This window comes from Erinaceus europaeus, chromosome 3, assembly GCF_950295315.1.
Source record: "Erinaceus europaeus chromosome 3, mEriEur2.1, whole genome shotgun sequence".
NCBI lineage: Eukaryota > Metazoa > Chordata > Mammalia > Eulipotyphla > Erinaceidae > Erinaceus > Erinaceus europaeus.
In genome coordinates, this window is record NC_080164.1 from 75576591 (window position 1) to 75601318 (window position 24728).

General features: G+C 42.4%; 1 protein-coding gene across 5 annotated transcripts in view; it reads right to left on the bottom strand.

Moving 5' to 3' along the window:
• The window catches only part of M1AP (meiosis 1 associated protein), a 130194-nt gene that overhangs the window by 37430 nt on the left and 68036 nt on the right, over positions 1–24728 (bottom strand). For 4 of the 5 annotated variants that reach the window (XM_060187564.1, XM_060187565.1, XM_060187563.1 and 1 more), the window contains 3 exons: positions 9739–9912; positions 4880–5042; positions 3309–3450 (listed from right to left, as the gene is read on the bottom strand). In XM_060187564.1, coding sequence (XP_060043547.1) covers positions 3309–3450; positions 4880–5042; positions 9739–9912 — 479 coding nt within the window. The remainder of the gene's footprint in view (positions 1–3308; positions 3451–4879; positions 5043–9738; positions 9913–24728) is intronic. The other variant, XM_060187566.1, reaches the window with a different exon arrangement.

Sequence of the window (24728 nt, forward strand, 5' to 3'; positions counted from 1 at the left end):
CAACGTCTGTGGAGAGCAGTCTGGAAAACTCTCAGAAGGCTAGACATGGACCTTCCATATGATCCAGTAATTCCTCTCCTGGGGTTATACCCCAAGGACTCCATAACACCCAACCAAAAAGAGGTGAGTACTCCTATGTTCATAGCAGCACAATTCATAATAGCCAAAACCTGGAAGCAACCCAGGTGCCCAACAACAGATGAGTGGCTGAGAAAGCTGTGGTATATATACACAATGGAATACTATGCAGCTATCAAGAACAATGAACCCACCTTCTCTGACCCATCTTGGACAGAGCTAGAAGAAATTATGTTAAGTGAACTAAGTCAGAAAGATAAAGATGAGTATGGGATGATCCCACTCATCAACAGAAGTTGAGTAAGAAGATCTGAAAGGGAAACTAAAAGCAGGACCTGATCAAATTACAGCAGGAACCTCACATCTCCACTATAGAGCCCCTACTTCCCCCAGTCCTGGAACCCTTGGATAGGGCCCACTTTCCCGTATGCGTCTCCCAATCCATACCAAATAATATTGCATCCGACAATCACAACCTAACCAACGCAACGATTGCCACCTCAACATGCTTCACCTCAGACTGTGTCCAGAGACTTCACGTATGGAATGACAACCCTTCAGCTTCATTACTCGGGTGAGACCTTTCCTTTTATAGTGCACTCTAATTTCATCTCAGGTGGTTTACTTTCTAACAAAGTCCCATAACCTAGATATACACCAGTTTCTGTGAGAGAGAGCTTATGTTCACACGTATCCATAAACTAGTGCAAAATATATACCTGAAAGCAGAAGTACACTAGAGTTTGCAGTGAGTACCCCCCTAACACTTCCTCTCCACTATTCCAAGCTTTGGGTCCATGATTGCTCAACAATTTGTTTGGCTTTGTATGTTAACTCTCTTTTCAATCACCAGGTTCCAGATGCCACCAGGATGCTGGCTAGGCTTCCCTGGATTGAAGACCCCACCAATGTGTCCTGGAGCTCAGCTTCCCCAGAGACACACCCTACTAGGGAAAGAGAGAGGCAGACTGGGAGTATGGACCAACCAGTCAATGCCCATGTTCAGCGGGGAAGCAATTACAGAAGCCAGACCTTCTACCTTCTGCAACCCTCAACGACCCTGGGTCCATGCTTCCAGAGGGATAGAGAATGGGAAAGCCATCAGGGGAGGGGGTGGGTTATGGAGATTGGGTGGTGGGAATTGTGTGGAGTTGTACCCCTCCTACCCTATGGTTTTGTTAATTAATCCTTTCTTAAATAAAAGAAAAAAAAAGGAAACACTGACAAAAACCATAGGATAAGAGGGGTACAACTCCACACAGTTCCCAACACCAGAATTCCATATCCCATCCCCTCCCCTGATAGCTTTCCTATTCTTTAGCCCTCTGGGAGCATGGACCCAGGGTCATTATAGGGTGTAGAAGGTGGAAGGTCTGGCTTCTGTAATTGCTTCCCTGATGAACATGGGTGTTGGCAGGTTGATCCATACTCCCAGCTTCTCTCTCTCTTTCCCTAGTGGGGTGGGACTCTGGGGAGGTGGGGCTCCAGGACATATTGGTGGGGTCATCTGCCCAGAGAAGTCCGGTTGGCATCATGTTAGCATCTGGAACCTGGTGACTGAGTAATGACTTTTAATATTTTAGTCTAAAACATCACTACCTAGACTATTGCAGTTTCTTCCTACCTAATATTCTTGATTCTGACAGCTTATTTCCAAATTTTAGGGTAAGCAGTCTTTATTCTTTTTTTAAAATTCTCTTTTGTCGCCCTTATTGTTTTATTGTTGTAGTTATTATTGTTGTTGGAAAAGACAGAGAGAAATGGAGAGAGGAGGGGAAGACAGAGAGGGGGAGAGAAAGATAGACACCTGCAAACCTGCTTCACCGTCTGTGAAGCAACTGCCGCCCTTTTTTTTTTTTTCTTTTTTTAACCAGAGCACTACTCAGCTCTGGGTTATGGTGGTGCAGGGGATTGAACCTGAGACTGCAGAGAGCCTCAGGCATGAGAGTCTTTTTGCATAACCATTATAATACTACCCCCCTCCCCACTGTGGGTAAGCAGTCTTTAAAAAAAATCTAAATACTACTTTGTATTTTGTACAAAGTAGACTATGACTGAATTTGGAGTATCTCAACAAAGTAAAAAACTCTGGGTGGGGGGAGAGGGTAGATTTTTAGCTTCACTATAGGGCAGTGAGTGTGTGTGTGTGGGGCACAGATTTTTGGTGGAAGGAAAAGTGTTAATATACACTCCTATTAACTTATAATCTTATAAATAAAAAATAAAAATAAAAAAACCTAAGTAGATAATGGCATTTCTCATGGTTTCTTGTCTTACTCAAAGTAAAGTCCAAGCTTGGTCTGCAAAACTTTGCATGATCTGACCTCTGTTTAGTTTTCCAACCCTAGTTTTTGGTTCTTTCCCATTTCTCTCTGTAGTTCAGTCACAATGGCCTCTTTGTTCTTGATTTTTCTCTCAGCTCTTTCCACTCTTGGAGTCTTCCCCAGGACTTCACACCTTAAGTGTTTTTCCTGCCATTCTTTACTTATTTATTTTTTATTATCTATTATTTGGTAGAGATGGCCAGAAATTGAGAGGAAGGGGGTGATAGAGAGGGAGAGAGACAGAGAAACACTTTTCTAATTGCTTTACCACTTGTGAAGCTTTCTTGCTGCAGGTGGGGGTTGGGGATTTGAACCTCAGGTCCTTTTGCATTGTAGTGTGTGCTCAACCAAGTATGCCACCACTTGGTTCTCTTGCTACTCTTTTTTTTTTTTTTAACCTTTATTTCTTTATTGGATAGAGACAACCAGAAATCAGGAAGGAAGGGGGTAACAGAGAGGGAGAGAGACAGAGTACTGCTTCACCACTTGCAAAGCTTTCCCCCTGCAAGTGAGGAATGGGGGCTCAAACCCAGGTCCTTTTGCATTGTAACATGTGCACTCAACCAGGTGCGCCACCATTCTCCCCCTGCCCCCTGCCACTTTTTACCTGGATAATTCCTATTTATCTGAGAGGTCTCAGTTTGAATTTCAAAATGTTTGAATGTCATCCAAGTGAATTGTTTCACTGGCCATAGAAATTATTTTTTTATAAGCATGAAATGGGCAGTGGTAAACCTTATTTAATAAATATTTCAGAATCTTCTTTCTTTTTTTCCTTCTTTTCCTTTCCTGCTTTCTTGTTGGACTAGGACAGGTTTGGAGTTAAGGCAGAATTAAGGTAACTGCTTTTTTGTGATTAGTACATTAACATTCCTCTGAACCCTCACTTGGGGACATGGTACTCACCAGCAGGCTGTGACACAGAGCATGGAAATGCTGCTGATTTGACTCAAGCTCATCCCAGTCCAGCTTCCAACAGCTTGTGGGTTTGAGTATTATTGGGAGTCCATATGTCAATGATTCACAGACTCCACTGGATTTTAGAGCCCTAGGAGGAGAAACAATGGCAAAAGTTTCCTCAGCAATTAATACCAGTACTTTCATCTAGATTGATCTTTAATTCAACATAAGTCTAAGACCTCACTGGGAAATTTGCTAGGTGTAGGGCTATGGCTTATTCATCTTAGTATGGCCAATGCCTAGCAAGTTACACTTCAGCACATAGCAGATTCCCACAGGTTATTAATTCGTGAAAGAAGTAGCCTTCATGAGGGCCCAAACCCTGATAGAGGGTTTTCTTCTCCTGAGATCATGAGATCATTCCATTCCACTTCACTCATTCCTGCAGCACTAGGGAAAGACAGAAACAGGCTGGGTACAGATTGACTTGCCAATGCCCATATCCATATCCATCAGAGAAGTAATTACAGAATCCAGAACTCCCACCTTCTGCCCTCCATAAAGAATTCTGGTCCATATTCCCAAAAGGGTGAATGTTAGGGGAAGATGACCAGTGGGCTCTGAACTCCAATTCCATCAGGATCCAGAGAGAAAAGATTGAAAAAAAAAAAAAAGAAAGAAATTCATAGAAAAAAAGGGTAAATATAAAAATAGTTATAGGTATAATAAACCCATATCTATGATCATAGAAGAACTACTGCAGTTTCCAATGGAGGGAATGGGGACACAGAATTCTGGTGGTGGGAAAGGTGTGGAATTATACCCCTGTTATCTTATAATGTTATAAACCAATATTAAATCACTAATTAAAAAAAAGATTGGCCTTACCATCACTGACAATTCTACATTAGAAATTATTCCTCCTGAAAGCAGCACTTAGAGAAATGGGAAGAAAAGAAAAAAGAAACACAGAGAGAGAAGAATGGGAGGGCAGGAAGGGCTGGGTGATGGCGCACCTGGTTGAGTGCACATGCTACAGTGCAAATGCACAAGGACCCAGCTTCGAGCCCCTGGCCCTCACCTACAGGGGCAAAGCTACACAGGTGGTGAAGCAGTGCTGCAGATGTCTCACTCTCTCGCTCCCCTCTTGATTGTCCTCTGTCTCTACCCAGATTAATAAATAAATAAAATATTTTAAAAAGAGAGAGAAATGGGAGGGCAGGATAAACTATTTGTTTCTTGAAGATCATATGTTCTGATGCCTAAAACAGAGTAGATATTCGATAAACACTTCTTGACTAGATAAAGACCCTTCTGTTGATCTTATTTTTCCCTGTATTCAGAGACTTCCTGGGCTACTAATACCTATTCAAACCACAGAAAGTCCCACTGAAGCATATCTTCCATGCTGTGTTTATCTCTCTCTGCATGTGAGCAGCCTGACCTTCTTCTTTCATGTCCAAACTTGGTGTTGAGTCCTATTTCCCTGACACTTGGGGGGGTACTATCTATCTCTAAACATTCTAGCTGGACTCAGGAAAAAATCATTGGGTTGGAGAAGTTCCTTTGGATCGTACTTGATCACCCGGAGCTTGTAATGACAGGCTGAAGACTGGGCAGTCAGCTGGTAGAGTGTGCCAAAGATTCCTTTGGGGTCATCCATTCTCAAGGAGCCATCAGCTGTGCCAGGGAGCAGGGACGGGCTGAGAAGTCGCTCTTGGAGATCACATTTCAGGCATGCTGCAAGGAAAACAGCTTTAGCAGAGGGACTGCACCCTTCTCACCCCCACCAAACAAGTTAGGATTGGGAACAAGTGGGGGTGGGGGAGGTGGAAAGAGGAAGGCTCTATTAGTTTAAGAAGGCAGGGGGACTGGAGCCTAGGCTTTGCTTTAGGCAACAGTTAAGTAACTAATTTGCTGGGTCTGGCCTGATTTCCAACTTTGTGTTTCTGGACTGATTGAGAAGTTGCTCCTCAGCTAGAAATCTGGTTTATGATTCAGTCTTAGAGGAACATATGTCCTCCTGGGAGGACATATTCTGAGACCCTTTCGCAATCATAGGAGGAGATCTTGCCTCTGCTGCTTCCCTATGCCTGAGCTTTGGCAAGACTGCAAGTCAGATGAAGGAAGAGCAGAAAAGAGGAAGTCAGCCAGTCAGCTGACAGCTGCTGTTCTGTTTGTGGGCTTTTCTAGGGAAATTTGGAGGGGTGGGGGGAGGAGGAATAAGTTCCTGAAACTATTTTTTAATTACCCACCCCCAACCAAAGTATGGGACCTTCATGGCCTTGGAGCATCACTGTGGTATAAAACAGGAGTCCTGAGGGGGTTTCAGTTTGGGATGAATTGCTCATGATAGCATCATATACTCTGTGTTAAGTTTCTGCTCCAGAAGGCATTCACATTCCACAGAGTATAATGACATAGTAGTTCTAGGTGAGATGGCTCTATGCCTGGTGTGTCTCAAAACACAGGAAGTCAATAGAAGAAACTCTGCTTAGAATGCAAAACTTCCCCCTTATTGGCACTGTGTCTGATTTCTGCATTGTTCGTTCATGGGCTTTAGGACAGGACTGTTGTGACTCTCTGGTTGAGGTTCTCAACTCTGGTAGCAGGAAGAATCATCTAGAGATCTCTGAAAGGAGACCAATGTCTAGGACCTGCCTTACACGAATGAAATAGAAATCTGGAGATAGAGTCCAGATACTGATACTTGTAAAAAGTACTTCTTGTGATTCTTACTGAAGCCAGGGCTTAAAACTACGGGGACTGTAGCTGTCTGTGTTAGCAGGGTTTGAGTCTAAAGCAGGTGTGCTTCTCACCACCCAGAACTCAGGTCTGTACCTGAGAGAAGGCAGACTTTATACTCGAGACAAGAAAAGATGATTGTGAACTCCAGGGTCAGAAGGGCATTCAATGAGAAAGAACCTGGAGGGGAGGAAGCACCCTAGGCAGCTACAGAAGTAGGTGGTGGAAAGTGGAGAAACTTGTAAGGAAGAATCAAGGTCAACATCTCAGGAACTATCCACAAAAGGTCTATTTTGGGGGTGTTTTGTCTTGATTATTTATTTATTTTTTTTGAAATGACCCACATTTTCAGAAAACCACGGTGTGGCAATGCTTCTGTTTTGCAAACAATGGTTAATGACTATATATATTGCCTCCAGGGTTATTACTGGGGCTTGGTGTCAGCACTATGAACACATTGCTCCTGGCAGCTATTTTTTCCACTTTATTAGATAGGACAGAGAGAAACTGAGAAGGGAGGGGAAAATAGAGAGATAGAGATACAAATTTCTCCTACAGATTTGCTTTGCAGCTTGTGAAATGTTCCCCTGCAGGTGGAGAGTGGGGGCATGAACCTGGGTTCTTGCACAGGTCCTTACACATAGTATTTAAAAAAAAATTTAAATTTTAAAAAATATTTATTTATTTTCCCTTTTGTTGCCCCTGTTGTTTTTCATTGTTGTAGTTATTATTTGTTGTTGTTGTCGTTGTTGTTGGATAGGACAGAGAGAAATGGAGAGAGAAGGGGAAGACAGGAAGGGGAAGAGAAAGACTCCTGTAGACCTGCTTCACTGCCTGTGAAGGGATCGCCTGTAGGTGGGGAGTTGAACTGGGATCTTTACGCAGGTCCTTGCACTTTGCATCACGTGAGTTTAACCCGCTGTGCTACCGCCCGACTCCTGGGCCAAGTTTTTTTATAGGCTGTTGATGAACCTAACTAGGAGGGGTTGACCCCTCTGCTATTGCTATTACTTTGTACAACTGGCAACACAGCAACTGTATCTTTTGTTTTCAGAAGATCAAAAATTATGAGTATTTAAAGTGGAAATATTTAATGTTGGTCTACTTTTATTCTGCTGTTTATTGCTTTCTGCATTATTATCTCAAATTTCACTTTGCAAATTCAATTTGAGTTTTCTGTCTTCTCCAGATTTGGAAAGAAACAGAGCAAAAGCAACAGAAGTCTTTTATGCTGGGATCTATGTGCATGGGAATAGTTCTAATAGCCTAACTAAAAATATCATCATATTTATATCTATATTTGTAAACACATGAATAGTCTCAAACAAGACCATTGATAGACAATTGTCAGAATAGCCTTGGGACAACTATCTTCTCTTTCCCCTAAAATCATTTTTACTGGAGAAATAATGATTTGCAGGGCAGTTATTGGTTTAAAAATATATATGTATATATATTTAATATTTATTTATTCCCTTTTGTTGCCCTTGTTGTTTTGTTGTTGTAGTTTTTGTTGTTATTGATGTTGTCATTGTAGGATAGGACAGAGAAATGGAGAGAGGAGGGGAAGACAGGAAGGGGGAGAGAAAGACACCTGCAGACCTGCTTCACCACCTGTGAAGTGACTCCCCTGCAGGTGAGGAGCCCGGGCTCCAACCGGGATCCTTATGCTGGTCCTTGCGCTTTGCTCCACGTGCGCTTAACCCTCTGCGCTACCGCCCGACTCCCCTTACACCAGTACTATGTGAGTTTAACTACGTGTACCACCACCTGGTCCCATAATCTTGACTGTGGCTGTACAGACTTCAGATGAGCCATATCTACCCCAAGGAAGGCTTGATTCCCCTGGACTTCATACTAACTGTACCAGGGCAGCTGGGTGCTAGTAATGATCTTTTCGGTGGAAACATTGAGAAGGTTGGGGAGTTGGGTGGTAGTGCAGCGGGCTAAGAGCACATGGCGCAAAGAGCAAGCATCTGCGTGAGGATACAGGTTTGAGCTCCCGGCTCCCCACCTGCAGGGGAGTCGCTTCACAAGCAGTGAAGCAGGTCTGCAGATGTCTTTCTCTCCCCCTCTGTCTTCCTCTTCTCTCTACATTTCTCTCTGTCCTATCCAACAATGATGACATCAGTAACAATAACAATAATAACTACAACAATAAAACAACAAGAGCAACAAAAGGGAATAAATATTTAAAAAAAAAAACATTGAGAAGGTTGAATCTAAGTTCAACAGTTACTCTGAGAACTTGAAGATTCCTGAAAATTGTTTTCAGGAGATAAACATTCTGTCTCTGACCCTGGTGCTGAAAGCCAGGGAAGGATATGGCAAAACAAGGAAATAAATCCTCAGCAGCTACAGGCAAATAAATGCTGCCAAGGGGTGCAAGGCAGGCTGGTTATAGGTGTCTCAGGCTTTTGAAGTCCCAGCTGTCCTTGGTAGTTTTTCCTTTTTTTTTTTTTTTTTCAGAGGACTGCTTAGTTCTACCCTATGGTGGTGCAGGGGTTGAACCTGGGACTTTGAAGCTTCAGGCATGAGAATCTCTGTGTAACCATTATGCTATCTGCTTCCAACCTAGTGTTTTCCTTTTTAGTGGCACATAAAAATAATGGAATCTCTCTTTCTCTCTCCCAGAAGAGGGGGGGGCAGGGGTAGATAGCATAATGGTTATGCAAAGAGACTCTCATGCCCGAGGCTCCAAAGTCTCAGGTTCACAGCCCCCTGAGCCACCATAAGCCAGAAAGCCAGAGCTGATCAGTGTTCTGGTTAAAAAAAAAATGAGAGAGAGTTAGAGAGAGCACAAAGTTTCCTTCACTGTGATGGGGGTTGGGCTTGAACCTGGGTTTGCACATGGCAGAGCAACACACTATCCAAGTGAGCTCCTTCACCAGCCCAAGACTCTTACAAGCTATATGACTTCAGGTTAACAGCACCACATGGTACTGTGTGAGGATAAAATGGGACAATGCAAGGAAAGGAGTTACGTGAATGTGCTCTTTCTTGCAAAAATGACTTAGTGTTCATAATATTTTCAGATTATGACTGACCTTGGGTAACTGAAACTAGAAAATGAAACTGAAGATGGGGGATGGGGTGGGCTACTGTGTGATTCATTGTGTATGTGATGAACCTATGATGGAGGTTCTATTATTGAGGTGTCTAAGTCTTTGCACCCAAACTAAATGGCTCTTGCTGTCTGGACTTAGATTCTGCGTTCTTTTTTTTTTAAATTTTTTATTTTTTCACTTTTGTTGCCCTTATTATTGTCATTGTTGTTATTACTAGTGTTATTATTGCTGTCATTGTTGTTGGATAGGACAGAGAGAAATCGAGAGAGGAGGGGAAGACAGAGAAGGAGAGAAGATAGATACCTGCAGACCTGCTTCACCTCCTGTGAAGCGACTCCCCTGCAGGTGGGGAGCTGGGGGCTCGAACCAGGATCCTTATACCAGCCCTTGCGCTTTGCACCATGTGTGCTTAACCCACTGTGCCACCACCTGGCTCCCTAGATTCTGCTTTCTAACCATGGTCACTCTTTAGCGCCTTTTTTCCTACTCTTTATGCTTATATTGGATAGCCTCCTCCAACCCCTAAACCTCAACTACTCTCTATTCTGATGACTCATCAATCTAGAGTTCTAATCCTGAACCAGGATAATCATAGCCTGTCATGTCTTTTGGCATGTGTGTACTTAGATTATCTTTGCCTCCGGAACTGTTGCTGAAACGCTGTAATGGAAGAAGAAGATGGATATGTTCTTGGTCTGTTCCACTGTTATGTAGCCAAGCCTTGAAGAAAATCTCCATGCTAATAATATCATTGTCTATTGTCTGAAGGTCAATGTCAGTTCCCAGGATAGAACTCTCTGCAGAAGAATAAAAGAAAATAGTAGTCTAAGTGTTTAATTCTTTAATTACAATTTAAAAATATAAGCTTTTAAAATTTTATTTATCTATTATTATTTTTATTTTTTTTATTCACTTATTGGGTAGAGACAGCTAGAAATTGAGAGGAAAGGGGATGATAGAGAGGGAGAGAGACAGAGAGACACTTGCAGCACTATTTCACCACTCTCAAAGCTTTTCCCCTGTAGGTGGGGACCAGAGGCTCGAACCTGGGCCCTTGTGTATTTTAACATGTGTGCTTGACCAGGTGTGCCACCATCTGCCCCAAAACATAAGCTTCTATTTTAATTTTACTTGTTAATTAATGAAAGTGAGACAACCAAACTATTACCCTGGCAAATGCAATGGCAAGGATCAAGCTAAGGATCTCATGCTTCAAAGTCTGACACTTTGTCTCCTGTGCCACTTCCCAGTTCATATGAAAATGTAAGCTTTTAAATGGTCTCTTTTCAGATCCATTAATTCTATCTCTAGGTATCTAGCTTGGATGTATTCTTTGGAGTATGCAAAATGACATATGTAAATGATCAGTACAGCATTGTTGCAATAACAAATAACAAAAACCCAAACAGATATGATTCTAATGCTCACCAATAGAGGAATGTTCAAAATACAGCACACTCAAACTGTGGAGCATTATGCAGTGATTAGCAAAGAAAAGGTTAAGTAAGGCACAGAAAGCTAAGAGATAGTAAGTAAAAAACATTATAGAACAGATGATTATTATGAGTCCATTTATATAAAAATAAAACTACTGGGGGTTGGGCGGTGGGTTAAGTGCACGTGGAGCAAAGCGCAAGAGCTGGCTTAAGGATCCCGGTTCAAGTCTTGTGGGTGGGTCACTTCACAAGCGGTGAAGCAGGTCTGTAGGTGTCTATCTTTCTCTCTCCCTCTCTGTCTTCCCCCCCCTCCATTTATCTCTGTCCTATCCAACAATGACAGCAATGACAACAACAACAATAATAACAACAAAGGCAACAAAAGGGAATGATAGCCTCCAGGAGCAGTGGATTCGTAGTGCAGGCACTGAGCCCCAGTAATAACCCTGGAGGCAAATAAATAAAATTAAAAAATAAAATTACTGGCTTAAAAAGGTACATACATCTGTATGTAAATGCATTTTACAAAGCTTTGGAAGGCTGTTACCAAATTGTTAACAGTGGACAGGAGTGGAAATAGGGTAGAGTTCTGAGATGAGTTCTCTGTTTTTTTTTTTGTGTGTGTGTGTGGAACTGGGTCCTCTTGCATGCATGATTTCACCACTGGGGCCATTTTTTTTTCCATTTAGACAGGGAGAAAAAAAGAGAGACAGACAGAGAAAGAAGAGAGGGAGAGGGTGAGAGAAAGGTGTGGAGATATCACAGTACTGGCGGGAGTGGTGGTGGTGGCACACCTAGTTAAGTGCACATATTACCAAGTGCAAGAACCCAGGTTTGAGGCCCCGTTCCCCACCAAAAGGGTTCCACTTCACAAGTGGTGAAATAGATCTGCAGGTGTTTGTCTTTCTCTCCCTCTCTCTTTCTCCCCATCCTCTCTCAATTTCTCTCTGTCCTATCTAATAAAATTAGAAAGAAAAGGTTAAAAAAAATAAAGGGGGGGGAGTCAGGTGGTAGCAGCGTGTTAAGCGCACGTGGCGCCAAGCACAAGGACCCGCGTAAGAATACGGGTTCAAGCCTCCAGCTCGCAGCCTACAGGGGAGTCGCTTCACAAGCGGTGAAGCAGGTCTGCAGGTGTCTATCTTTCTCTTCCCCTCTCTGTCTTCCCCTCCTCTCTCCATTTCTCTCTGTCCTATCCAACAACAATGACAACAAGAACTACAATAAAACAAGGGCAACAAAAGGGAATAAATAAATATTTTTTAAAAAGTGAAAAAGGAAAAAGTAGCCCCTGGGAGTGGTGGATTCCTAGTGCCAGCACCGGGATGCATTGGATCGACCTTCTCGTGGTGCATCCCGTGAGTACCCATTCATTGGGGAAACTGACTATCCTTCCCAGCTGACTGAATCCACATGGATCCCAGTCACTTTCAAAGCCAGCAACAAGCAGCTCCTGACAGCTTTCAACCTGATGCTGTTGACTGGCTACGGAAGAAGGGCAAACGCTAGAAGAAGTGCCAGCACCGAGCCGCAGGGATACCCCTGGTGGCCGGAGAAAGAGAGATACCACAGTACTGATATATTCTCCATTGTCATACCACCTCCATGTGACACTTGGGCTCAAACCTTGGCACCCTACCTGGTGAGATATTTCTCTGATCTGATATATTCCCTTTTCATTATTTATATTTATAGACTTAAGTTTTTTGTAATCATGAATTTCTTATATTTAAAAACTATTTGAGGGGTTGGGGTGGGTTGAGCTGCTGAGCCATGATATACATTACAGTGCAGAAAGGTCTAGGTTCAAGCCCCAGGTCCCCACCTGTAGGAGGAAAGCTTCATGAGTGGTGAAGCAGGTCTGTAGGTGTCTCCTTTTTTCTTTCCCTCTCTAGCTCCCCTTCCCTCTCAATTTCTTCCTGTCTTTCTATAAAAAGGAAAACAAACAAACAGACAAACCAACAGTGCTGCTGAGAGTATAGAATTCATCTTGCAGGAACTAAGCACCAGTGATAACTACAGTAGTAATTAAAAACAAACAACATCCCAGGGCTGCTAAAATAGTTCACTTAGATAGTGTGCTGCTTTGTCATGTGCATGACTCGGTCTGAGCTTGGCTTCTAGCTCTTTCTAAACAAACAATCACAACTTTCTTTTTAAAATATTTATTTATTTTACTAGAGCACTGCTCAGCTCTGGCTTATAGTGGTGGGGGTGGGACTTCAGAGCCTCAGGCATGAGTCTCTTTACACAATGATAATGCTGTCTATCCCCCCCCCCCCCCAAAGCCCAAAATAAAAACTTGCCAGGGTCTGGGGAGAAGGCTCAGTAAGTCAAGGCTATGCCTTGCATGCATGAGGCCCTGTATTCCATCTCAGCACAGCACAGCATAAACAAACAAACAAAAAAAAGACACACACAGTGAAGAGATACTCTGGTTTCTCTTTGTCTCTCTAAAACACACACACACTGTGGAAAAAAAAATCACAAAATGAACCAGCAATACAAGTTAAATACTTAGTTAACAAGGGGAAGCTTCAGGTTTTTGTTGTCTCACAGTGAGAACATTCTATAATTACTTGTAAACAGCAAAGCTTAAAAAAGACGACTAGGGGCTGGTGAGAGAGCTCACCCATAAGGTCCCTTCTTTGTCATATGCACAACGCAGGTTCAAGCCTAGCCACTACTGCATTGCAGGAAGCTTTGGTGTTGTCATCTCTCTACGTATCTCTCTTCTTCTCTGAAAAAGTCAACACAGGATGGAGACGCCCCAGTGATTAAAAAAAGAAAAAAGAAGGGGGGGGAGCAGGCAGTGGTGCACCTGGTTGAGAGCACACTTTATAATGTGTAAGGACCTAGGTTCAAAGAGAGAAAATGAGAGGGGGCAAATAGAGACACCTGTGGTGGGAACATTTCATAAACAGTCAAGCAGGGCTGCAGCTGTCTATCTTCCTCTCTCATTTTCTCTCTTTCCCATCAAATTAAAATAAAAGAGCGAGGGAAAGGGAAACAAACATGGACCATACTATTCTGTCATGAACATGCTGCGTTTCACAAGTGTGATTTGCAGTCAACAAGACAGGGTTGATCTGGAAGAATGTGATTTGATTCCAAGTCTGAATGAATGGAGTTGGGTTGCTGGGGGTAGAGAGACTTTGCTAACCTACGATTGGTTCAGGCAACAGCAGCCCAGGAATTAGGGTCTGAGTCTACAGGTAAAGGTCGCCAGTAAAAGCCAAATATAAGGTGATAGAAGAAGCAGAGAGAGGAAATGAAGCAAGGACTGAATAGAAACTGAAAGGAACATGACTTTTTTTTTTCCCTCCTCATGATGAGAGACTCTCTCAAATGCTTTTACAAAAGGGCCTAAGAAAACCCAGTGGCTCCAATAAATTAATGTTTGTGTATGACTCATGAGCTCCAGGGAGAAGGCCGGTTTATTTCTAGAACAGCATTCCTGAGGACAAGTCTGCAGAGGCGGCAGACTCTCCACCGGGAACAAAGGGCCTCAGTCCAACATGCTGGTCCACACACAGGAGAGGTGTGGGGAGACTTAGATGACTTCATGTCATATTTAATGACTGTGGCTGAAAAGAGTTTCCAAGTGAATTCTTTTTGACCAGTAAACTCTGCCATCTTCCATGAATAGGTAAGAGGATTCATTAGCAACTGCTTCATTCATTCCCCTCTAGCCGTCCATATAGACTATACCACCAGTTTTCATTTCTTTTTTTAAAATTAAAGGCCTTTTCATTTATTATTTTATTTATTTATCTTTTAACATTTATTTATTCCCTTTTGTTGCCCTTGTTATTTTATTGTTGTAGTTGTTATTATTGTTGTCATCGTTGTTGGATAGGACAGAGAGAGAAATGGAGAGAGGATGGGAAGACAGAGAAGGGGAGAGAAAGATAGACACCTGCAGACCTGCTTCACCCCCTGTAAAGCAACTCCCCCACAGGTGGGGAGCCGGGGTTCGAACCGGGATCCTTACGCAGGTCCTTGAGCTTTGTGCCACTTGCGCCTAACCCACTGCACTACCACCCTACTCCCTATTATTTTATTTTTAAATTTTATTTATTTATTATTGGATAGAGACAGAGAGAAATTGAGGGGGAGAGAAACAGAGAGACCTGCAGCCCTGCTTCACCACTTGTGAGGCTTTCCCCCTGCAGGTGGGGACCGGGGACTTGAACCCAGGTCCTTGAGCATTGTACCATGTGTGCTCAATCAGCTGCACCACCACCTGGCCCCAGAAGTCATGCTTGAGAGTTCAATACTTTGAACCCACTGCACCACCTCCTGGGCCTCGGCTATTTCATTTTTCTAAAACATGCTTTCATCAGATCCCTCCTTGCTAAAGGACACACTCATCCCTCCTGCTATCATCTTCTTATTCCACTCACTCATCTCATACCGCATGGTACTATTATTCCTCAGTACCTCACCCTTTTCTTCTGTAAGGGCTCACATGTCTTTCCCCACCTCTACCTGGTAAGACCCTGTATTCTCAGCCTTTCCCCTCCCAGCTTACCACCTTGTGTAGAGCTAAGCTCAGCCATGCCCCGTGAGTTAAACAATTGTTCCTTCTTCCCTAGAGCTCATTCCCTTTTCCTGTAAGTTAGTCTCTGTGCCACATGACTTCCTTCCTTCCTCAGTGCTTTTATTATTCTCTCGACCCATCACCTATACCTCTTTTAAAATTCAACTCAGAATCGACTTTGTCCACAAAATTATGTCTACTAGATCCCCCCTTCTTTGGATTACCAGAACCCCACTGGTATCTGCGGACAAGACTTATTAAATGTGTCAATTTGTTTCATCTGAAGGATATCCTCATCCTCTCTTGGGTGTATGAAAGATGATAAATATAATGGTGAGACCAGAGTTGGAAATGTGGTTTGAAAGTTGCTAGCCAAATTACAGAAGCCAGACCTTCTACCTTCTGCAACCCTCAATGACCCTGGGTCCATGCTTTCAGAGGAATAGAGAATGGGAAAGCTACTGGGGAGGGGGTGGGATATGGAGATTGGGCGGTGGGAATTGTGTGGAGTTGTACCCCTCCTACCCTATGGTTTTGTTAATTAATCCTTTCTTAAATAAAAAAAATTAAAAAAAAAAGGAAAAAAAAAAAAAGAAAGTTGCTAGCCATGCGACTTTGGGGCAAAGCTGGGAACAGTACAACCTATTTCATAGTTATAGTGAGATATAAGAAGTCAGATAATGGGCCTTGGAGATGGTTTAGTCTGTTAGAACACTTACTTACAAGCCTGAGGTCCCAGAGGCTGCAGGTTCAATTCTGGCACCACCTTATACCAGAGCTGAAAAGTACACTGGCTGTCCCCTACCCCTCTCTCATTCTCTCTCTCTAAATAAATAAATCTTAAAAATTAAAAGAGACAAAGAAGATGATTACAAATAGCATGAAATCTAGGTTCACCAAATTACATTATCTTCCTTTTTGCTCATCAATAAAATGATTTGTATTTCTTTTTCTTTTTTATTATTTTTATTTATTAGATAGAGATAGCCAGAAATCAAGAGGGCGAAATAGAAAGGGAGAGAGACAGTGAGACATACTCGCAAAGCTTTCCTCCTCCAGGTGGGGACCAGGGGCTCAAACCCAGATCCTTGTGCACTGTAACATGTGTGTTCAACCTGGCCCCCCAAAAGATTTTTATTTAATAGGTTAAGAATGTGCTTTCCTTCGCCGCAATCCCCCCAACTTTGGTCTCCTGGTTATTTCCTTCAGTGATTGCTTTCTCTCCATCACCAATATACACACCAACACCAACACCTAGTAAGCACAGTATTCCTTAAAAATACAACTCACTAATCCTGGGGAACAGGGGGGTGACTTCTCACCCCCTCTTATATGTTGATGAACAGATCCCACTTACATTGACGATCAGGGAAGCTTGTACTGAATGAAAGGACATGGATTAGAGAGCATGAAATAGAAAGGCGACCAGAAGTGAAGAAGTGTTTTTGAGTATGTGGGTGGTTATGATAAATGAGGGACACCTGTTTGGTTCTCTAGAGCCCAGAGGCAGGCAGGACTCACATTCTGTTTTTGGACTTAACCTGCCTCCCTGTGGCCACAAGTAGTAACATCCTTTCTGGAAGGCCTGCAAGAATGGGAAAAACTAAGAGAGCCAACAGTTGCAGAAGAAGGTAATGTCTAAAGTTTTTTTTTTTTTTTTTTTTTTTTGCCTCCAGGGTTATCGCTGGGGCTCAGTGACTGTACTACCAATCTACCAACCCACTGCTTATGCAGGCTACTTTTACCCCCATTATTGTTGCTTTTACTTTTATTGTTGTTGGATAGGACAGAGAGAAATTGAGAGAGAAAGGGAAGACAGAGAGGGGGTGAGAAAGATAGACACCTGCAGACCTGCTTCACTGCTTGTGAAGCGACCCCCCCCTGCAGGTGGGGAGCCGGGGACTAGAACCACAATCCTTATGCTGGATCTTGTGCTGCGCGTTAGGTGCGCTTAACCCAGTACAATACCACCTGGCTCCCTAATGTAATTCTTTTTTGGAAGTCAGTCCTGAAACAGGGTGACAGAATGGAAGAATTTAATACTTCAACACATGTACAAGAATGTATAGTGACTCTATTTCTTCCTTGTTTGTTTATTTATTTAACTTCCAAAGATATCACTGGTGCTCAGTGATGAATCCACTGCTCCTGATGGCCTCTCTCTCTCTCTCTTTTTTTTTTTTGGTCTCTCTTCTGTTTTATTGGATAGGACAGAGAGAAATGGAGAGAGGAGGGGAAGATAGAGAGGGAGAGAGAAAGATAGATACCTACAGACCTGCTTCACTACTTGTGAAGCGACCCCACCTGCAGGGGCTGGAACTGGGATCCTTAGGCCGGTTCGTACTCTGTGCACCTCAGCCCAGCCCCACAGAGAGTGGTTTACTCCGCACACTGGTGTATCTGCTGAACTCCTTTTGTGGAGCAGATGTTATGCGGTACTGGGGATACAGAACAGAAGGTGCCACATCTGCTGCCCACAAGCACACACACACACACACACACACACACACACACACACACACACACACACACACACACACACATCTTGCCTTTACTAGGACTCTTGTTTACTGTGTCTGCAAGATCTCCTCTTTGCTTGTAGACTGGGACTCCGGAAACATGGAGTCCATACCATGTCTAGGGGTCCAAGAAAATGGCACATCTCTTCAGGCCTGCATGTTGCACAGGGTTTTCAAATGAACCCTATGCAACTGTCCTTGGGCCTCCGAGATGGGCTATAGTTGTTCTGGAAGCCTCCTGAAGTTGCATGCAAAACCATCTGTTTGTGTATAAAGATGTTTTGGAGGGGGTGGGGTGGGGAAATAAAGGCCTTTAGCTTTTATCAGATTCTCAAAAAAGCTTTGTGACCTTAAAAAAGGTCAGGAGTCACTATAAAAATGGTACAACTGTAGTATCTTAGCCTCTCTGGGTCAGTTTGTAATATGTGCTGTTTACTCTCTGAATACAGGGAGTTAGTGACTGGGATAACACCAAAGTCATCAGAAAAGACAGAAAGAGGGAGAGAGGAAGGAGAGGGGAAGGAAAGGAGAGAGGGAGGAAGGGAGGGAGGGAAGTAAAGGGAGAGAGAGAGAGAGAAAATGATAGAATCGAAGGAGACCACAGCACTGAAGCTTTCCTCTATGTGGCAAGGCCAGACTAGAATCTGGGCAAAGCAGCTCACTATGCAAGTGAGCTATCTTGCAGACCCTCAATGACCATCCTTATATTTGCATTGCATAAAGATATAATCCCCAACATCTCGACAGTGTTTTTTGAGGAGTGTAGTTTGTCTTTCTGAACTTAATTTGTCTCATTTGTGGTGATGCTTGGTTCTTGTGAAAAAAGCAGGCGCCCTCCCCGTCCCCCTCAAAAGAGCTGCAGGGGATGTGGTGGTTATAGAACTGTGACCCCAGGGTCAGCTGGTAGCGTAGCAGGTTAAGCGCACATGGTACAAAGTGCAGGGACCAGCGTAAGATCCTGGTTCAAGCCCCTGGCTCCCCACCTGCAGGGGTTCGCTTCACAAGTGATGAAGCAGGTCTGCAGGTGTCCATCTTTCTCTCCCCTTCTCTGTCTTCTCCATTCTCTATTTCTCTCTGTCCTATCCAACAACAACGACAGCAATAACAACAACAACAATGATAATCAACAAGGGCAACAAAAGGGAAAAAGTGGCCTCCAGGAGCAGTGGATTCATAGTGTAGGCACTGAGTCCCAGCAATAACCCTGGAGGCAAAAACAAAACAAAACATCAACCAACAAAACAAAAAAAAAACCCCTGTGGCCCTTGTGGAAAACTGAGAGTAGGACTGACGAATGGTGACCATGTTCCTGGAGTCCCAGTCTGCAAACAAAGAAAAGATTTTACGAACACAGTAAAGAAGAGTCCTAGTAAAGGCAAGATGTGTGAGTGAGTGTGTGTGTGTGTGTGTGTGTGTGTGTGTGTGTGTGAACACAGTAAAGAAGAGTCCTAGTAAAGGCAAGATGTGTGTGTGTGTGTGTGTGTGTGTGTGTGTGTGTGTGTGTGTGTGTGTACAGCAGATGTGGCACCTTCTGTTCTGCATCCCCAGTACTGTGTAGCATCTGCTCCACAACAGGAGTTCAGCAGATGCAGCAGTGTGCAGAACAAACCACTCTCTGGGGCCGCTGGGCAGAAGTGCACAGAGTATGAACTACAAGGACCTGCGCAAGGATCCCAGTTCCAGCCGCCGGCTCCCTACCTGTAGGGGGGTTGCTTCACAAGCAGTGAGGCAGGTCTGCAGGTGTCTTTCTCTCTCCCTCTCTGTCTTCCCCTCCTCTCTGAATTTCACTCTGTCCTATCCAATAAAACGGTGTGTGTGTGTGGGGGGGGGAAGGTCACTAGGAGCAGTGGATTCATAGTGCTGGCATTGAGCACCAATGATAACCCTGGAGGCAAAAATAAATAAATAAATAAATAAATAATAAAAAATAAACCACTCTTTCAGCCGCTACTTACTTTCCTGTGACCCACTACCTCGGCTCTCTTGACTTAATTTCTCTATTTGCAAAATAGGAATGATTATTATGCCTAAGCTAAGGTTTCTTTGGAATATAAATTATGACATTCAAAGGTACTTTGTGGACTTGAAAACACCTGGCTGCTGTGTGGACGAAAGATTAAAAAAAGTTGCTTCCTATAGCCTAGGCAGTGGCACTGTGGCTAAAGCATTGGACTCTCAAGACAGGAAGAGGAAAGGGAACCAGAGCTTCATTCTGGCACATGTGATGCCAGGGATTGAACTCAGGACCTCATGCCTATTCTACTGTGCCATCTCCCTGACCACCCCTTATTCATTCTTGATCAGTTTTCCTTTTTTTTTTTTTTTTTTAAAATTATCTTTATTTATTGGATAGAGAGAGCTAGAAATCGAGAGGGAAGGGAAGATAGAGCGGAAGAGAGAGAGAGGCACCTGCAGCCCTGCTTCACCACTTGCAAAGCTTGCCCCCTGCAGGTGGGGAAGTTTTCCTTTTTATCTTTTCTTATGTTTTCTATTGAGGTCAATTCTCTTCCATTTGCCTTTCTTTAGGAGACTATGGCTTAGAAGGAAGTTCTTTTGATTAGATCCCAACTCCTTTTTCCTTTTACTTTCTTCTCTTCACCCTTTAACCCTCAGGGATAGTGTTGCTTTCACCTAACTTTGGGACAATCTGGTCACTTCTCTAAATGGAAAAAGCTCCACCAAGTACCTAGCATTATACATTAGAGTACTAGTTATCACAATACTTACTATCTGTTGACCTAATCTAGCCATCTATCTATCTCAACAAACGTGAGGGCTTTGGAGACAAATCTTTTGGAGATCTGGGTTTTACTATTTGAGTCACTTCACAAGAGGTGAAGCAGTCTGCAGGTGTCTGTCTTTCTCTCCCCCTCTCTGTCTTCCCCTCCTCTCTCCATTTCTCTCTGTCCTATCCAACAACAACGACATCAATAACAGCAGTAACTACAACAATAAAACAACAAGGACAACAAAAAGGGAATAAATACATAAATAAATAACTCAATAGAAAGCCCCACCATCTCACATTGTCATTGCCAGGAGAAGTCTGGAGCAACTATAACTTCAGAAAAAAAAAAAAACAACTAAGGATGAGAAATAAATCTTAGAAATTCTAGAAAGGCTTGGGAAAGCAAGAGTCAGAGAACCCTAAATTATGTTTAAACTCAGACAGGCACCTAGCTGACCACTGTACTACTCACATGTATAAGACAAGGTGAAAGCAACCAGTTTAGACTTAACAAAGGGAACTGAGATTTGAGGTCATGAGTGACAGTAGTTTGAATCTAATAAAGTTATCTGTCTGCCAAAATAAACACTTTTCAGACTCAAATAGTAAAACCCAGATCCTCTGCAATACTCACAAAATAGAATCTAAATGTCCTTGACATACAAGGAAAATGTGACTGGTCTGAAAGAAAAATGCAGTCAGGAAGACTGGGTGGTGGCATTCCTGGTTGAGTGTGCAAGGACCCAGGTTCAAGTCCCCAGTTCCCACCTGTAGGGGAAAGCATCATGAGCAGTGTCTCTCTTTCCCTCTCTGTCTCTCCTTTCCTCTCAATTTCTGTTTTTCTCTATCTCTATCTTTCCCTTCCTCTCAATTTCTGGCTATCTCTATCCAATAAATAAAGGTAATCAAAAAAAGAAAAGAAAAAAAAAAGAAAGGAAGGAAGGAAGAAAGAAATGCAATCAGAGCTTGGGAGAAAGTATAGCAAAAGCATGTAGGACTTGGGTTTGAGTGACCTGGGTTTTAGCCCCAGCATCACATGGTAGTATCGGTCTACTAGGGGAAGCTCTGGTGTGTGTCTCCTCTCTCTTTTTGTCTCTCTCAAAAGGTTGACCCAGAAGCAGAGAAATCACACATGTCTGAAGAACTGGTTCCTCAAAAACAAACACAAAACAGAAAAATAGAATCAATATCTAAAACCCCAAGTTGCCAAAGATGTTAGATTTATCAGACAAAGAAAAAAAAAAGCAGACACAAAAGAAGTACATACTGGGTATGTATAATGGTTACACAACAGACTTTCAGGTCTGAGGCTCTGAGGTCTTAGGTTCAATCCCCAGCACCACCCTAAGCCAGAGCTGAGCAGTGGTTTGGTGTCCTAGTGTCTGTCTGTCTGTCTGTTCGTATATCTCATTAAAAAAAAATACCCTCTCCCAAAGAAATGTATACTGTACAGTTCAGTTTACAGAGAATGCAAATGAATCTATGCACAAAAACACAAAGTACTGGAATATGCCAGGGATGAAGAAATGGAATATAGAAGGACAACAGGATATTTGGGGAGTGATGGAAATCTTCTGCATATTGACTGTGAAATGATTTGTGAGCATATGCAATAGTCACAGCTCATCAAAGTGTGTAATTTGATTGGATTCAATTTATAGTATGTACATTATTGAATATGATTAAGGAGTAAAGTTTGAAAAAAATTCCCAATTTTTAAAATCATTTTTTGATGACTAAGACTTTCTTAATTCGACTTTTTAAAAGGGATGAGGTTGCTGGATTGAGAGTCCAGAGTGCTAACCATTACTCCCAGAGGGTTAAAGAATAGGAAAGCTATCAGGGGATGTGATGGGATACGGAGTTCTGCTGGTGGGAATTGTGTGGAGTTGTACCCCTCTTATCCTATGGTTTGTCAATGTTTCCTTTTTATAAATAAAAAATTAAAAAAAAATATATATATATATATATATACTCTGTGCTAGGGAGATACTATAATAATTATGCAAAAGATTTGAATCCCTGAGGCTCTGAGTTTCCTGGTTCAATCTTAACACTACCATAAGCGAGAGATAAGTAGTGCTCTGGTATCTACTCTGTCGACTATCTGTCTGTCTGTCTGTTTCAATAAAATAAATAAAATATTTTAGAAAAAGTTAAAAAAGGGAAGAGGTGTCTTTTTTTGTTAAAGAAACAAACATGTATCTTTCTATACTGAAAAAAAAAATCTCTAAGTAATAAATGACATGTGTTTTTCATTTAGTTTTAATTCCATAGGGAAATGTCTTTAGTGCAGTTACCAAAGACAAACTCAGTGAACACTGCATATTTGAAATCTGTTTTCTAAGAAAATCAATATATGGAATCTGACATGCACTGAAGCATGTAGTTTAGTGAAGCACAGAAAAGGGTTTTCTTTTTGTCCTTTTCTTCTTCTTCTTCTGTTTTTTTTTTTTTTTTGGTGTGTGTGTGTGAACCTTTTGGAAGCAATGAATCTTTATCTTCTATGTTTGGGTTGTTAACATTTGCTGTTTCCTGAGAACACATATGGACAAAATACCTTTCTAAAAGAGCTTGACATCGATCCCTGGCAAAGTGTAGAGGAAATATTAGACAGACAGTTTGTGAGCACTTAGGAAGGGAACATGATATCCTTGTGTACAAGGCCAAGAAATGTAGGGTGGTTGACAGCACTATTACATTGATTTGTAACTGGATGAAAGACCTATTATTCCCAACTAGTGAAGACTGCTGTCAGCTTGGACAGATGCCCTCTGGATCCAAAGTTCATGGATCACAGTAGTAATCTTAGCTCTAACATATTTATGACTTAGCTATTCTTTAGAAAGCTAGTAAGGTTTTAAAATTATATGTAAATGAGTACATGCAACAAACTATAAAGCATAACAAGAAATGCACAGTCATGAATCCTTTATTCAACTTAAGATGAAGAACATCAATAATGCTATCAACATATCTGTTTATTTTCCCCTCATCTTTCCCTAGGGAAATCTTGAAACCTTGACTATTGCTTTTTAATTATTCCTCCCCCCCATTTTTTTATTTGCGATTAGTAGTGAGTTACAATATTTTAAGACTACAGTGTACAGTTTCTCCTCCTCCTCCTCTTCCTCCTTCTTTTTTGCTTCCAGGGTTATCACTGGGGTTTGGTGCCTGCACTACAAATCCACTGCTCCTGGTGGCCAGTCATCCCCCCCCCCCATTTTATTGGCTAGGACAGAGAGAACTTGAGAGAGGAGGGGTAGAGGGGAGAGAGAAAGCTAGACAACTGCAGTCCTGCTTCACAGCTTGTGAAGTGGCTCCCCCTGCAGGTGGTGTGCCAGGGAGTTCTAACTGGGAACCTTTCACAGGTCTTTGTGCTTGGTACTATGTGTGCTTAATCCCGTGTGCTACTAGCCTGGCCCCCACAATGTATAGTTTCATACTATACCCACCACAAAAGTTCCACGTCTCCCAAAGATTACCATCATAGTTTTCACAAGTCTTAGTTTTTCTTTTTTTTTCTCATTAAATTATTTTTCAGTATCTTTATTTATTTATGAGAAAGAGAGCCAGAAATTAAGAGGGAAGGGGGAGAAAGACAGAGAGACAACTGTAACACTGTTTCATCACTTGCAAAGCTTTCCCCCTGTAGGTGGAGACCAGGGGCTCTAATCCAGGTCCCTGCACATTGTAACATGTGCTCTCAACCAGGTGTGCCATCACTTGGCCCTGTATTCCTTTGTTTTTAATTAAGAAATTATTTGAGTTTTCTGGAGTTTCCTAAGGAGGTATTACATAGTATTTTTTGGCTATCAGCTTTTCCCCTTCAATATTAAGAACTAGTCACATTGATGTGCACAGCTGTGGTTCTCAATTTTTCATAACTGTGTACTGTTCAACTTTTTCTTTTCTACCAAAGTTATCACTGGAGCTTGGTGTCTACTTGGCAATTCTACTGCTTTCAGTGGCCATTTTTCTTTCATTCTGATAGAGACAGAGAGAAATAGAGAGGGACAGAGAGAGGCAACAAGAGACACCTGAAGCACTGCTTCACTGCTAGTGAACCCACCCCCACCCCTGCAAGTGGTTGTGGACCTGACCCTGGGTCCTTTTCATTACAATGTATGCGCTCTACCAGATGTGCTACCGCCCAGCTCTCCTGGAATCCATTTTGTGAATATACCCACAACAGTTATTCCTGCTTTATTTAGTGAACATTTGAGGTTTTTTTTTTTTTTTTCATATTTGACCTAGAAAAAACCCAAGCAACTAGAGCGCTTATTAGTTTTATTTATTAATTATTTTATTTATTTATTCCCTTTTGTTGCCCTTATTGTTTTATTGTTGTAGTTATTGTTGTTGTCATAGCTGTTGGATAGGACAGAGA